Here is a 16,562-nt window from a genome sequence, read left to right on the forward strand (position 1 = left end):
CGTCACAAACCGATATTCGAAGAAACAATCGTGTTCCATTCATCTTTCCTTTCCTCCTTTCTTTCTAAAAGGAGACAGGATTATTAAATCGTTGGGCAAAGGGTAATAAATTCCATCCGACGGAACGAGAGAGGTTCTGTTACCGGCGTATGTCTCATATTTAAAAAGGATTTTCGCTCCCTCTCGATATTCGATCGAACGGATTCCTCCTCCCCGCCAATCGTGCCAAGGATTAAAGAATTCCTGGCCTTCGAGGCGTGCGTAAATTCGTCCGAGGGAACAAAGATGGTGGAGAGGGTCTCACGAGGCGAGAGGGAGAATCGAATTAAGGAAGACAAATGGGCGCAACACGGGTGCCGGGATCACAGTCACGAGTGCAGTTGCATCCGAGCACGTTTCACTTTCGTGGCGTTTTCTCGCCCGGCCCCCTGTTTTTTTCGTGCACCGGGAAAACATTTTCTCCGTTACGTAAAAAAAATTTCTTTCTTCCTCCATTGTCGCTCGAAAATTGAACCACTTGTTTTTACCTCTCTGTTTCGAATCTTCGATTGTAATTGCAAGAGCAAATATCAACCTCCCCCGTTAATTCCAATTAAAAAGGAAATTCTCAACACTCCCTCCTTCACAAAGAAAGAAAGAAAGAAACTACTTAACCCTTTTAACACCCTTCTTCCTCGACTGCCACAATTATTCGTTTTATTTTAATATTAATCTCGTGGAATGGTTAAGAGAAACGGAGAGCAGAGGTGTATTCCAAAGAAGCGATGGTGCTACGCCATTGCATGCCGGGAGGCGACGATCGGCACACGATCGTTGGACGATCGAGGAAAGAGGGGTACGCCGAACGTGGGGTACGTGGTGGTGGAAATATAAGGCGCGGCGAGTGGCGGGCCTCGGTCAGTCCGTGAACGGGTAACCCACGCCTTCCAACTCCGCGTCCTTGAGGAACGAAACTCGTCCTCGATCCTCCGCCTCAGAGGCACGGAAAGAAAGAAAGAGAGAGAGCCCCTCCCCCTTCCGGATTCGAGGGAACAAGTGGTGGCTGGAAACTATACACTCGCGTGATAGATCGGTGTGTCGCCCTTCCGACAGTTCTTCGGGAATCGAATCATCGATCGATCGAGAGAGAGAGAGAGAGTGAGAGAAAGAGAGAGAGTGAGTGAGTGAGAGAAAGAAAAAGGCACTGGAAAGAGATCCCCTCGGAAAATAAGATCGGGATCCGGGAACCGTTTTCGACGAGGATGAGGTCCTCGCTGGTGCTGCTGTTCCTGGCGGCCATTGTTCTCGCCGGTGAGTAAGCAAAGGAAAGTACTTGTGCTTGTGAACCAACCTCCATTGTGCGTTTTCTTCCATTATTTACCCTTTGAGCCGCGGAATCGTGATGATAAACGTTGAGAGATGAAATAGAGAGAGAGAGAGGTTTCCTAGGGTTCTAGAGAACATGGCAGCGAGTGGGGAGAGAGAAACATGGTGGCACCCGTGATTCCGTGACTCCGTGCGAGGATATCTCAATATGGGATCGAGTTTCGACCGGATGTCGGATCGATTCGGGATTCCCCGCGCGCGATTATCACGCGTCGCCTCTTCTCCCCTTCGAGGAGAAAGATCGGAAGAGGAGACCAACCGATAAATCGAATGGATCGATTTTCTCCTCGACAGACAGAGAGAGAGAGAGATTCGAGACACGTGAGCCACGTGAAATGGGAACAGTGTTGGAAATTGATCGATCGAGAGACAAAGAGAGAGAGAGAGAGGATCGGTGGAAGACGGAGACGACAGGTTGCATAAGAGATTAGAGCGTGAAAGCCTCCGCCGTGGGTTCTGCGCTCGGGTCCCGGATGGGTGACGTCACTGCCGTGCCCTGAAAAATACACCCAGGGTGGGGGGCGTTCAACTTTCCCCGCTCTTCTCAATTTTTATCCCCTCCGAAAATTTCTTCTTCGAATTTTCAAAAAATAATTTATTTCGAATTTATGTAATTCTCAATTCTTATACTTTGTAGACTTTGTTTTCGGAAAGGTCAGTGTTCTTTCTTACACGTAGCTACAGTTTCGAATCTGTAAATGCATCGAGCGTGTAAAGAGATCGTGTACCGTTAATTTTTACTTTCCTCTCCTCTCCTCCGATTTATACACACTTTCTCTCGGAAAGATGCAACCTTGGCTCGCTGGGAACGTTCTCCGCGATTTTTTTTTCTTCACCTTCGTAAAATCGGCGCCAATAAAGCGGGTAAGGTATTCGAAAGGCGACAGCTTTCTCCAGCTTCGATATTTGAAGTTGAACACGTGTTTAAAAATATTCGCCGTCCATCGAGCGGAACGAAAACAACGCCACGTGTCTCTCTCCAACGACTCCAGGAAACGTTCGGGGAGAGAAAGAGAATAATACGAGAGAGAGAAAGAGAATTACGTAAAGTAACGAGATGATAATTGTCGTTCGATTTTTGTTCCTTCTTCGTTCGAATTTTATACGTCTCGTGAGAGAGGGGAGGGAGAGAAAATGTTCTTCCAGGAAGAACAATCTCGAAGAATAAATAAATCGAAGAATGAGCAAACGGGTATATTATATTGGCGTTAATTTCACACTTTCCATAATCATCGGCGGCGAGATGTGTTCGCAAGGATTACGCAATTACGCCTCGAAAATTTCACTCGAGAAGAAATCCTCGCGTCGTTAACGTGTTTTATGTAAACAGTTTTATCCGTGACATCTGCGAAACTGAAAAAAAAAAGAAGAGAATATTACATCAATAGAGATTGTCAAAACGTAATTTTTTATTACCATACAAACGTATCGCGATTATTCAACGAGCGATCGTCACGATGATAAATTATTATCCCGAGAGAAGATAACGATCCTCCTCTTTCGAAATAACGAATTTTCATTAATAATCGAGGAGAAATTTCTATATATATTTCTTTTTATACACGCAATCGTGGAAAGATCATCTTGGAAAGATTTTTCATTCTAACCCGGTTGCAGAGGGCACGAGTCGCGTGAAGCGGCAGGAGGATAAGAAGGAGGAGAGCTTCGAGAGCGAGATCTGCAAGGACAAGGATGCGGGCGAGTGGTTCAGACTGGTCGCAGGGGAGGGGGACAATTGCAGGGACGTGATCCAGTGCACGAGTTCGGGGTTGCAGGCGATCAGGTGCCCGGCAGGGTTGTACTTCGACATCGACAAGCAGACGTGCGATTGGAAGGACTCGGTGAATAATTGCAAGCTGAAGAACAAGGAGAGGAAGGCGAAACCCCTCCTCTACACCGAGGAACCCTTGTGCCAGGACGGATTCCTGGCGTGCGGCGACGGTTCCTGCATCGAGAGGGGATTGTTCTGCAACGGGGAGAAGGATTGCACCGACGGATCCGACGAAAATATATGCGGTGAGTGAAGAAGAAGAAGAAGAAGAAGAAGAATAATAATGGAAAGTTTGATATTTGTCGAAATTCCAAGATTCTTGTTATTATTCTAAATGTATTCTATATTTTTATACATTCGAAATATATTCCAAGGAGAGAGAGATAAAGATTGAGGGAGGGAGGGATAATTGCAGACATGGACAACGACCCGAACAGGGCGCCGCCCTGCGACCCGTCCGTGTGCGTGCTCCCCGACTGCTTCTGCTCCGAGGACGGCACCACGATCCCCGGCGACCTGCCCCCCAAGGACGTGCCGCAGATGATCACCATCACGTTCGATGACGCCATCAACAACAACAACATCGGCCTCTACAAAGAGATCTTCAACGGGAAGCGAAAGAATCCGAACGGTTGCGACATCAAGGCGACCTTCTTCGTCTCGCACAAGTACACCAACTACTCGGCCGTGCAGGAGATGCACAGGAAAGGGCACGAGATCGCCGTTCACTCCATCTCGTAAGGAAATGATCTTTGAAAAAAAATCTCTTTCTTCGATCGTTCGTTTCATAAAAGACAATTTTGAAATAAGATTCTTCTGTTCGAAACGATGGATTTAGGTTGCTGGAGATTGAGAAACGTGTCTAAAAAAACGTGTTAATTGTGTAATAAAATAATGGTGTTTCAAGTCACAACGACGACGAGCGTTTCTGGTCGGACGCCACCGTGGACGACTGGGCCAAGGAAATGGCGGGGATGAGGATCATCGCCGAGAAATTCGCCAATTTGACGGACAACAGCGTGGTAGGAGTGAGGGCCCCTTACCTCAGAGTGGGTGGCAACAACCAGTTCACCATGATGGAGGAGCAAGCGTTCCTCTACGACTCCACCATCACGGCGGCCCTCAACAACCCCCCCCTATGGCCCTACACCATGTACTTCAGGATGCCGCACCGCTGCCACGGCAACCTCCAACACTGCCCCACCAGGTAACTCTTTAAAAGAAAACTCTCAAAATTTTTCTTCCAAAACCAATTTCAATTCCTCATGAGAGAGAAGAAAAAAAGAAAACTCTCCATCTCTCAAAATTTTGCTTCCAAAACGAATCTCAATTCCTCGTGAGAGAGAAGAAAAAAAGAAAACTCTCCAAAATTTCTCTCAAAATTTTGCTTCCAAAACGAATCTCAATTCCTCGTGAAAGAAAAAAAAAATTCTCCATCTCTCAAAATTTTGCTTCCAAAACGAATCTCAATTCCTCGTGAGAGAGAAGAAAAAAAGAAAGCTCTCCATCTCTCAAAATTTCCAAAACGAATCTCAATTCCTCGTGAGAGAGAAAAAGAAAACTCTCCAAAATTTCTCTCAAAATTTTGTTTCCAAAACGAATCTCAATTTCTCGTACAAGAAAAAAAAAAAAAAGAAAACTCTCCATCTCTCAAAATTTTGCTTCCAAAACGAATCTCAATTCCTCGTGAAAGAGAGAAAAAAAGAAAACTCTCCATCTCTCAAAATTTTCCTTCCAAAACGAATCTCAATTCCTCGTGAGAGAAAAAAAAAACTCTCAAAATTTTGCTTCCAAAACGAATCTCAATTACTCGTGAAAGAAAAAAAAAGCTCTCCATCTCTCAAAATTTTGCTTTCAAAACGAATCTCAATTCCTCGTGAGAGAAAAAAAAAACTCTCAAAATTTTGCTTCCAAAACGAATCTCAATTACTCGTGAAAGAAAAAAAAAGCTCTCCATCTCTCAAAATTTTGCTTTCAAAACCAATCTCAATTCCTCGTAAGAGAGAAGAAAAAAAGAAAACTCTCCAAAATTTCTCTCAAAATTTTGTTTCCAAAACAAATCTCAATTCCTCGTGCAAGAAAATCGATTCGAATAGAGAAAAATAAAAGATGGAGAAAAATAAAAGAAATAGAAAAATAAAAGATATATGGATCGTGAAGCGAATCGTGGCATTTGTCCTCGTGGCGCAGGTCGCACGCCGTTTGGGAGATGGTGATGAACGAGCTGGACCGCCGCGAGGATCCCCAAAACGACGAGTACCTGCCCGGCTGCGCGATGGTCGACTCGTGCAGCAACATCCTGACCGGTGACCAATTCTACAACTTCCTCAACCACAACTTCGACCGCCACTACGAGCAGAACAGGGCCCCCCTCGGCCTCTACTTCCACGCCGCCTGGCTCAAGAACAATCCCGAGTTCCTGGACGCGTTCCTCTACTGGATAGACGAGGTGTTGTCGAACCACAACGACGTGTACTTCGTGACCATGACCCAGGTGATCCAGTGGATCCAGAATCCGCGCACGATAACCGAGTCGAAGAGTTTCGAGCCGTGGAAGGAGAAGTGCGTGGTTGACGGGCCGCCCGCCTGCTGGGTCCCCCACACTTGCAAATTAACCTCGAAAGAGGTGCCCGGGGAGACCATCAATCTTCAGACGTGCGTCCGTTGCCCAAACAATTATCCGTGGGTGAACGATCCGACCGGTGACGGGTTCTTCTAGAGATTTTCCTTTCCATTTCCCTCTCTCTCTCTCCCTCCCTCTCCCTCTCTCTCTCTCTCTCTCTCTCGTCCAAGTCCAAGTCGAAAGAAGAGAAAGAATAGCACATCGATCCTCCCGATTTAGCATCAGAGTTTTTGGACGGACCATCCTCTTCTCTTTTTCTTTTTCTCGTCGAATACACAGGGTAATGATCGATAAGGATAAATTGTATTAATCGGGGGGATGCGAGGGAGGAAGGGAAGGGAATCAACGATCTGTGATAAGTTTCGAACGGTTTCGAGATTCCTGGACGACCAGATCTTTTTATTATTCTCTCTCTCTCTTTCTCTCTCCTCTTCTTCCATACGATTTATATCTGTCATCTTTGAAATCTATTTTGGGGAGAGAGAGAAAGAGAGAGAGAGGGAGAGGGAGAGAGAGAGAGATATAAAAAAGAAAGAAACAAGGGCGAAAGGAAAAAGGAGGAGGATGAAAGGTGTGTAATATAAACAACGTGTCCCTGAAAGGAAGAAAAAAAACGGAATCCTGAAAACCTTGTCGGATAACGGATGGATAATGGAAGGATTTTGGAAGGTCTTTCTGCGTGACTCCATGACGAAGAGAGAGGAAAAAAAAAACAAAAAAAAAAAAGTATATACACATCGACGACCGCCAGAACACGAATCTGAAGGAAACAACGAGCGACGATACGGCGGGCATACCCTTATTTTTCCAAGGGTATCGAGTCAAATCTTTTATATATATATAAATAAATAAATAAATATAAATATATATATATAAATATAAATAATATCGTGTATATGTATATTTCTAAAGCTAAGCTAATATTATCATTTTCACCATCATCCTGGATGGGAGAACATTTAATAAAAGAGAAACCAGCGGAAACCACCACTGCCTCTCTATATTCTCTTCTTCTTCCCCCAATCCATTGCTCCAAGTGGAGGAAAGTGGAACAGGTTCGAAACGATCGAGTCGCTGCCAAGGTTCGAAGATCCTTGGAATCCCTCGTCTCGACTCTTTCCCCCCCTTCTTCTTCTAATTCCTTTCGATCTGTCGCTTCAACGCCCCTGAAAAACATCTTCCAGCACGGAATTCCTTATTCGAGAAGATTATCGAAAAATATATATATTTTATTCCAAAAATTTATTTTTCATTCCAAACGTTCTTCTTCTTCCTTGATTGATCTCTGGATCATCTCTGGAAAAAGTAGTTCAGTTTTAAAGGTGAATGAAAATTCGTCGAAATTGGTTTAAGATCGATTACGAAATCGGAGCCTGCCTTTTCGTCGCGTTCGAAATTGGAACGTGGAATCGCGTCGCGTCAAACGGCATTCTTCTGGCTCGTAGGTCGAACGCGAGAAAGGACCTTTCCACCGCGAAATTCTTCCACGCCGGCTCAAGGTCCCTCTTATTATTCGAATTTCTTCTTCTATTTCTCTTTTTCAACAATCGAGAGACAGAAAAATAGAGACACTTTTTTCCAAAGTCGATTCTTCGAAGGATGCGAACAGGAGATCGAGTGAGTTGATTTCTTTTTTTAAAAAGGAACAGTAGCAGGTTTTCCCACACGCGTCATTTTATTTTTAATTTACATTTTATCGCGCGTGGGAGTCTCGACGTGTGCATGGTATTGGCATGGTGAAATATCGGAGACGTACGTCCGTTCAAAATTTCGCGGGATGGAAACGCGAATGGAAAAAATATCAAAGCAGACTTGCTCAACCCTGTGTGAAAGAAAAAAGTGAAAGAGCAAAGTGTCTAACCCAGTTTATCCTCCGCGAGCGCAACGATTGATCAAAGCCGGTAGCAAGAAAAGTCGGTTGGGCAATGAAATTACAACGATTTCGATCCTCGAGATCGATTCAAATCGGGATTATTGAAATGCTCGATCCTTCTGGAAAGGAGTTCCGTTATTTTCCGCGGCAACGAGAAGGAAAGGGCGCGCGAGGGGAAGGGAAAATGCACGGTAACCTCGTGAAATACCAACGATCGAGCACGCTCGAGGCGACGCGTGCATTCCGATCCAGCCATTTGTGCGTCGAATCGGACATTTTGCGATTATCAACGAAGGCAATTATTAAAATGAATATTTATTTATTTTCTGATGCTAACGATAATTTAATAAGAAAATAAAATTAAACAAAATAATAATAAAGATAGTCGAAGCGTGGAATTAGCTATAATAGGTTCGAGGGAATCGCGTGTGCACCCACGCGTCTTGCGGGGGCAAACGAAATGTCGCAATTGAGCGTTCTGGAATCTCTCACGTGTCCCGTTAACCTCCTCTTCGAACGTTCTCGAAAAAATCGATCGATAATTTCATTTTTCTTTCATCCGTGTAAATTTCCTTCCTCGAAGAAAAGAAATGCGTGAACAGCGGAGACAGGAATCGGGACGAGTTTGCCGGTAGCTCGGTCTCAGAAAATCTCGCATAAGCGAAAGTAGAGAAAGCTGCGTGTCTCGATGCCGTGGCAAGGCCGTCCCCGGCTCCTTCCACGGGATACCGGCCCGATCATGCAGGAATCTCGTTAACATTCTTCCGCGCTGTTTCTCGCCACATTCGAAACATAAATAGAAACGTGTAAATAGAGCTGGCGCACGAAATTGTGCAACGCCGCGCAAACATCTCCTCTTCTCGTGCGCGCGAAAAGTTTGAAAACGTCTTGGTGTTTGTGTAGATTATAGATATAGGAAGGAATTTAATTCAAAGGATAACTATAGTCTATAGTTGACATTTCGATTTCTCCGTGGATTAGCGCCGATATCTCATCCGATTCACAATGGTATCGCGTTTGACCCTGAAACACAATTCCTATCGATAATCACCCATTGTCGCTTCGCAATTTAATCGATTAATTTCCTTGCAACGCGATAACATTGAACGAATATATAATATCTGGTGGGAGGTTTGTGTATTTGATCGTGATTGAATTCCAGATCCAGAAACTTTTGACTCGTTCGCCTTCGAAAGAAATGGTGAAATTGACCGATATTGGGTCAGTGGGTGATCGAAACGTATGTGGCTCGAATTATTTGTCTCGACTATTACTCGTCTCTCTCTTTCTCTCTCCGCATCGAGGGATCCGTTAATTGAAATTCTCGTTCCAAGAAGAGAGAAGGAGAGAGGAAGTGTATCGATGTCGATCGAAGGCGATTGAATTTTCTCCGCCACGTTTCACTCGTTGTTTAATTGGCGCACGCGAGTGAGAAAAGGAGTTATTGTTGAAACTTGCAGTTTTTGGAATTTTTTTTTAATCTCTATCTTTCGATTCGTTACGATTTATTATTCGTTTATTAAAGTATCGATCGATGTTTGGGGGATAAATTTGTTATACGCGTTTGTTAAATAAATTATCGAGATTAATTTGACGATAGGAATTAAACTATCCTCGCGATGACCAGTTTACGAGCAATCGTACGTTTTCGAGATGTTGAAAAAAAAATTTCCTTCGAGCCGGATTCGAACCAGCGACCTATGGATATCCGTGGCGTTTCTCTAATACACCGTATATACATAACCTCTACAGTCCACCGCTCTACCAACTGAGCTATCGAAGGATGTTGGTAGATGGTGTTTTTAATAGAGGTAATAAGCCACGCATATCGGTTATTGATCGTTTCAATCAATTTTATCATTAAAATGTTATGTCATTAACGGATAAACGGTGTACAAATTATGGTTTAATAGCAATACGTATTTAAGAGAACGTGGAAGTAGAGGCGAAAATGGAACGATATCGATCGTTATTGACAAACGTGGCAAATTTTTGCGCGCCAGATTTGAATCAAAGATCGACGAATCACCTGTTTTTATCGTGTTTGCTCGAGCTAACTACATTCTACCGCTTTTTCAATTCCTCCAACTTTTTGTAGCGATTAATTTAATGACACGTTAGCTGCTGGTATTTTAAAGGAGATATTTTCACGAAAATATGCAATCTATATATCATTTTTTCAATCCCTCGATATCATGCTCGTTTGAAAGAAGTTTTCAAAAAAACATAAAGATATTCCTCTATACAAGCAAAAAAAAAAAAAAAATCTAGTCGAAAGTGGCGTGCAATTTAACTCGTCGAATCTCAATTAAATTATTTATTTACATAAAACTGTCCGATTAAAGAAATTTGATTCCATACGCGTGTAAAAATATTCCTTCGAGCCGGATTCGAACCAGCGACCTATGGATGTCTCTCTTTTAAAGATTACTCGGGACCAACTACAGTCCACCGCTCTACCAACTGAGCTATCGAAGGCGCGTAATCGTCCTCTCCTCCGCCACGTATATCTATATAATTCAAACGGTTTGCTACCGAAGCGTCAAAGAGAAAGGAACGACTCTCTTACGACAAGGTAAAAACCCCCCTTCGAGCCGGATCTGACCTATGGATGAATATTTTCTTAGATTTATTTTTCTCACACCCGTTATTTTTCCCCCGCAAAATTCCTACTATCCGCGAAATCGACGTCGTTATACAATAATAACCGCAAACATCATGACCAACGTTACGTTCGCGCGAAACATATCGACTGAGAAAGATATCGATCGGTTGATTCGACTTGTTCGTGTTGCTCACCCGTGCGCTGATCGAAAACGGTACGGCGGGCGGAAGTGGAGGGGGAAGGAGGCTAACGCCGCGTTTCTTCGTCGCGTTCCGGTGCAGGCAGCGTTTAATGGAACTGTGGCGACGCAACGCATAATAATAAACCTCGCTGCCCGTGTTACGGGATCGTTACGATCTAACCGAGCAAAAATTCTCTCTGTTGCATGGATTCCCTTGCACGGTTCCGCGGTTTTAACCGAGGAATACAAATCGATGGAAACTGTGGCGATCGATACAGGTGAGCGACGGCAGGGAAAAACGCGGATCGTTCTCGAGAAACAGTTTCGCGCGTCTCCGTTTGGTTGACAGTGGGAGGGCGTTTCCACTCCGTGTACCGATCGTTTGCTCAATTGTCCCGTCACGACTGATTTATCGACAGCCGATGCCTCGCGGGATAAGGGAACTCGTGTTTCCGTGAGAAGTTAGGTTAAATTTCGTTTCGTAAACGCGAATTTTGAAACATGTTGCGAAGGATTATTTTTCCTCCTCGCTAGAAAAATATATTATTCGTGAGAGTGTCTTTATATATAAATTATTGAATATATTTCAATAAAGAGTACATATTTCCTCGCTCGATAGAAAGCGGCGAGCGACGAATCTTTGTTTTTCCTGCTCGTGAAATCGGCGTGTGCCAAGGTTTTCCTGGCGGCGAGGTGAGGTGAGCGAGTTTCACGTTCACGGCGAAGAAGGAAAAGGGAGAGGATCGTCCTTCGTCGATTCTTCTCTTCAAAAGGAAATAATAATAATCCGAAATCTCTCCAGTAACCAGTTCTGCATTGTCCTCGACCACGCCTATCTCGCATTCCTTGCCTCGATCGCCTTTGCGTCTCCCCTTGCACGAGGTCGTCCTTAGGTCGAGATGGACGAGTGATTCACGTGATCGATGGAGCTACCAGCTCTCGTCCTCGAGACACCTTCACTGCCAGGATCATGGGAAAAGGAGGCGAGCCTCTTTTTCGTCCGTCGCATCACCGGTGTTAAGGTGAAAGGAGTGGAAGCTGTGGCAGGAAGTGGTGTAATTTTTCATCGCTCGTCTCGACGCGGGTGGAAATGTTGAGCAAATGGAAAGGAAAGAAAAATTTTGAATATTTTGAATGGATAGAAATATTGTTAATATTTAGAGGGTGAAAGTCTCTGCATATTTTTCCTCTCCCAATATTTATCAAAGTAGAAACGCGTTACGATATTTAGAATCTTTCCAAGTCTCTCTCTCTCTCTCTTCCTAATACAGATATCCATAAAAAAAGTGAATGAAAATTATCGAAGATAGAGTTATCCGTTCATTAATTATTCATCGCGAAAAAGGGAAGGGAGAATTCTACGTTTAGAAATGGAAATAGGAATTCGTGTTGTTCAGAAAATACGTAGATTCGTTGGACGTTTGAATGCGTAATTAATACCAGTTCGAAAGATAAAATAAAAGAAAGGGGAAATGATTTCCAACACACGGCAGTCGTAACTTTCAACTTTCAACTCTTCTCGCCGTTGCGCTTCTTCCTCCTCTCTCTCTCTCCTTCTTCCTTCCTCTCCTCGTCCAACGCTCTTCGCGTTACGACATTCACGAGAAGAGAGGAGGAAGAGGAGGAGGAGGAGGAGGAAGAATCTCCCCGCAATTTTCTAATTCCTACAAATTGGATAATCAATCGGAGGATGTAAGGTGTTGCGTAATTTCGAGGATCTTTTTCTCCGCGTGAAAGTTTTCGAAGAAAACGGAAGGACGGATAATCATATATTCCCGTCTACACCTTTCTCAACTTTCACGAAACTCTAACGAATTTTCTTTACAAGATTAATCAAATATTAATTCATTTTCATCATCTTGATGATATGCTTCTTTTCGAAAAGTAATTGAAAAATAATAATCGAGAGATATCAAGTGTTGGAGATACGATTGATATCTGAGTGGAGAGGAAGAAGGAGAAAAATGTTGATAAGGGACTTTTTTTCACGAGATGATAACCTCGTTATCGAGAGACTTTTGCGATTAGGATAACAAGCGGAGGAGAACAAGTCGAAGAAAAAAAGTTATCGTAATCCGCGGATTAATAATGCGAAATAATGGCGATTTCTTTCATTTTGAAAAAAAAAAATTTCACCGGTTTCGCTACGCGAGATGCATCGCAATTTATTTCGTGGACAGGATTGGTTTGCCAGAATCTAAATCTCTGGAAACGAATCATCTATTAAACGGTACAGCCTCGTGGATGGAGCAAGATTTACGATCGAATGGATAGATGAAACTTTCTAAAAAAAAAAAAGAAAAAAAAGTTTTTTCTTTTTTCGATCGATAGAATCAACCGTGGTGTTCGAATCGTTGAATTCGAAATTCAGAAAATTACGCAATGTAATTCCGTTAATTGCTTATAATGCACGAAAGATGGACAAGATAACGAGTGAAAAAAAAAAAGAAATACTTTTTAATTTCCTCCTCTGGAAAGAATTTCAAAAGGAGGAGGAGATCGAAGATGCTCTGTGAATGAAAAAGCAATTTTTTGAGACGCCGTTTTGAAAAATACCACGAATGCATCGCACAATCGTTGCAAAATCGTAAGGCGGGGTCATTCCCCATGTTTTACGCGCGCGAGAGGATCCGTGGATAATCTTCTCCAGCCGCCTCGACCCTGGATTACGTGACGTTTGACAGCGAAAGTTAACCGTGACTGGCCGGTCCCCAGCCAGCCGTGCAACGTCTCTCGACGACCTCACCGCGTCGGGATGAACCGCGGCGACCAATGTTAAATCGAATCGAGGGAGTGAAAGAGAGGAGAGAGGAAGATCAAGCGAACCCTTGATACGTTGAAACGAGAAAAAATTGGAAAAAATTGTGAATATCGCAAATATTGAAATATTGAAAGTTAGAAGAATTATAAAAAGAGTTAATAAAGTGTCCCAAAATTAACGCAAGATTTGAATTAAATATAAAAGAGAGTTTTTAAAATATCGTTGGATAATGAAGACACGTTAAACTCTCAAACTGTTCTTTTTTACCAACAATGCAAAAATGGCGGCAAATTCAAATCTTGATAATATTGTTCTACATCTGAAGCGATGGACGAGAATCGAAAAGTTAAATTGTAATATTCCTTTAAACGGATCGATAAGAATCGAGGGATTCGTTTGAGATTGGAACTTTTCGAAAAAAAAATTTCTTTTCGATATTTCTGTTCGCCTTGAACAAGATGAAGACCGTAATCGAATGTTCCCATTCGAATCGAGCGTGCCCCACCCTGTACGCGCACATACGTTGCATCACACCGATGACGCTAACGTATTTATGGTAATTTCGAAAGATTATGTTTAATAAAAAGAAGAAGAAAAAAAAAGAAAACCGATTATTATCGACTTAATGAACCAGTTCCCTTTCTGCACTCTGATTAAAAACTCCCTCCGCTTTTTAACGATTCCTTCTTGGATATAAACAGGCCTGAATAAAACGGCCGATTATTGTAATAAGCATACTTGGAATAACATTGCAGGCTATCGTTTCTATCTTCGTCTGAGAATGGGATGGAAGAGGAGAGAAGTATATGTATAATTGGAACTCGGATAAAATGTAATATCGGGGAAATGAGTCTCGATATTACCGTTTGAAACGCAAATTATTCTTGGTTTCTTTTCAGAGGAGGAAGAGAGAGAGAGAGAGAAATCTTCTTCCAATCGATAAATCGCGAGTGTGTGTACAAAGGTAAAAATTTGCATCGAGTTTCCCTCTCTTTCGTTCGAAGCGAGCCTCTTCGATTTTTCGAATTTCGATCGATATTCGAGGCTTTCGAAGAAAGGACAAATACGAGAAAAAAAAAAAAAGAAAACTGCCATCGATAACGAAAATAATTCAAGAGATATCTGGACGAGGAAAAATTCCAATAAACGAATTAGAGATTAAAATTTCGAGGAGGGGAGAGCTCTTTATTAGACCCTCAAAGAAATCGTCATCCTCGTAAGAAAAAAAAAAAAAATAATCGAGTCGAGTTCGGGCAAGCCGTTTTTCGACACATTTCTCAAGGGCAAGGCCGAATTCTGTTGGGTTCGATCCACGCCTCCGAGACAAATGGGGCTGTGCAAGCGGCCGATCGGATCCTGCTCGATCGTGGACGACGAGCTCGAGTGAAAGTGGCAAGGAACAAGGTCGTGTGCGTGTTACAAAATCGGGAATTTCTCGAAAACGGCGCTCGGCGCCGGCCGAGGGAAAAACAAGCGTTGCGCAAGCGTCGCGGGATGAAAAACCGCTAATACGGTAAATTGATCGTTACTCAGTGGTACAAGAATACGCGAATAAAGTTTAGAGACGAAAGTTGGCAGCGAGCCAACTTTGACGGACGCGGAGTTGTCTCGTAATTCAATCTCAATTCCAATTCTCAAAGACGGGAATTTTTAACATTTTTCCGTTCCGTTCTTCGATTAATCACGCGGAGTAATTATCTAGACAATTTGTTCTTGACATTTTACATCTTGATTCGAAAATAAACGAATATTTTATTTATTCCACGTTTGATTTGCTTTTCCTTTGAACGAATTAATTCCATTTGAAAATCGATAATATAATTTTTACGATATAAAATATAACATCTCAGTTTTTTTTCCTCTTTCCTTTCGAATACTTGGAAATTGCTTCTAATTGCAAGACAATAACGAGTTGCGTTCTAGAGCGTGCCATTAAGTTTCACCCAGTGGATTTCCACGCGACGAGGCCTCTCCACGTTTTTTCGCGAAAGTGTTTCGGGAAACGGAACGATAAAAATACACGGTGTTTACTCTCGCGCCGGTCTCCCATTAATCGCCTTGACCATGATTCAACACACATTGCACAATTGTACGGCTCGTCGAACAAAATGTACGAAAAAAAAAAAAATCAATGTTTAAACGAGAAATCAATTAATAGAGAAAATCATAAAAATATGTTTGCGAGAGAACGTTGGTGATTTACGTGTATCCTCTCGAGAGTGTCGAATTGAACTGAGGTAAAGGAAAGTCGATACGCGAACGTAAACAAACATTTACACGGCGTTTGAGGTATCGCGTTTGAAAGGTCGTACGGTTGAACGCGATCGAGAAATATTTCATAAATATCGTATAAATTTTCCATCGTTCTCTCGATCGTGGTGATGATATTTGTGAGAGAAAAAAGAGAAAAAAAAAGAAAGACGAGGACGATGATATTTAAAATATTTAAAACACTTGTCTCGCGATTTTTTCCCAATATTCTGACCAAACGCGTTTTCGAGACGTTTTTAAAGCGTTCTTCGAGTGCACAGTGGATAAAGCAGGAGAGGGGGGATAGGGGGCGTGTGAGATTGCGGCAAACGGTGAAATAGTGCGCGTTTCGCGTAACCGTAAAAGAATAATAAAGTTACCGACGGAGAAAGGTAGGAAGAGCAACGTGAAACCTGCACCTAGGATTTCCGGGATGTCTTCTTGATCTTGATTGACTTTGAGGAAGCTGAATGAGATATATTGCGAAAGATCGATCAATATCGTAAGATTAGGATTAATTTGCACGTCTTTTTTTTTTTTTGAAAGAATTATATTTTAGATGACACAATCTGTGTATATTTATTTTCTTGATAGATTTTTCTCCAGCATGTTTCAAAATCAAACATTACCTCATTTCCGAATATAAAAAGTGAAAGAAAAAAGACTTTCTCATCGTAAATCGGTCGAAAAACGGAGAAAGAATTTTCGAATAGACGAAATAAAATCGAAGACGTCACACGATATAATTTCCATCCAATATTCGTGATAGAATACATGGAACTCTCTCAAAAAAGAATATTACTTAACATTATATACTTATAATTATTTCAAAGTATTGAAATCCGCTTGGCAAGAAAATACGAGGAATCTAATGACTTTAAAGATTTTTATAAATATAAAATTAAAACAAACGAGGATTCTCTCTTCGAATCAAATCTTGCTCGAAATAAATAAACGCCTCGGTTTAACCTCGATTTCGTGAAAAACGTGGAAAATGAGAATCAGAAATTTTGTAATCGGATTACATTGGACGTAAACGTTTTTAATCCCACGAAATCGCGGGGGGGGGGAGGTGGGGCAAGTTGTTGAGGATATTTATGGCCGTTGGAACCGCGACAAATTAATCGGGATGG

The 16,562-nt window shown here is 42.4% G+C and overlaps 1 protein-coding gene and 2 non-coding genes across 4 annotated transcripts; 1 reads left to right on the forward strand and 2 right to left on the reverse strand.

Moving 5' to 3' along the window:
- The first annotated feature begins 886 nt into the window (after positions 1-886).
- Positions 887-6,500, forward strand: LOC408365. 2 transcript variants are annotated; one of them, XM_006566394.2, is made up of 5 exons: positions 887-1,290; positions 2,983-3,381; positions 3,552-3,873; positions 4,035-4,343; positions 5,327-6,500. In XM_006566394.2, the coding sequence occupies exons 1-5, from the start codon at positions 1,242-1,244 to the stop codon at positions 5,853-5,855; spliced, it is 1,608 nt and encodes a 535-aa protein (XP_006566457.1). In that variant the 5' UTR covers positions 887-1,241; the 3' UTR covers positions 5,856-6,500. The 2 variants fall into 2 exon arrangements, with proteins under 2 accessions (XP_006566457.1, XP_391915.1); XM_391915.6 differs by having other exon boundaries at positions 4,044-4,343; positions 5,327-5,855.
- Positions 6,501-9,302: 2,802 nt separating this feature from the next.
- Positions 9,303-9,415, reverse strand: TRNAY-GUA. Its single transcript has 2 exons — positions 9,379-9,415; positions 9,303-9,338 (listed from the first exon to the last, which is right to left on the reverse strand). It is a non-coding gene; the product is annotated as a tRNA-Tyr (tRNA).
- Positions 9,416-10,007: 592 nt separating this feature from the next.
- Positions 10,008-10,110, reverse strand: TRNAY-GUA. The gene is made up of 2 exons: positions 10,074-10,110; positions 10,008-10,043 (listed from the first exon to the last, which is right to left on the reverse strand). It is a non-coding gene; the product is annotated as a tRNA-Tyr (tRNA).
- Between the last annotated feature and the right edge of the window lie 6,452 nt (positions 10,111-16,562).

This window comes from Apis mellifera, linkage group LG11 (genome assembly GCF_003254395.2).
Source record: "Apis mellifera strain DH4 linkage group LG11, Amel_HAv3.1, whole genome shotgun sequence".
Classification (NCBI taxonomy): Eukaryota; Metazoa; Arthropoda; class Insecta; order Hymenoptera; family Apidae; genus Apis; species Apis mellifera.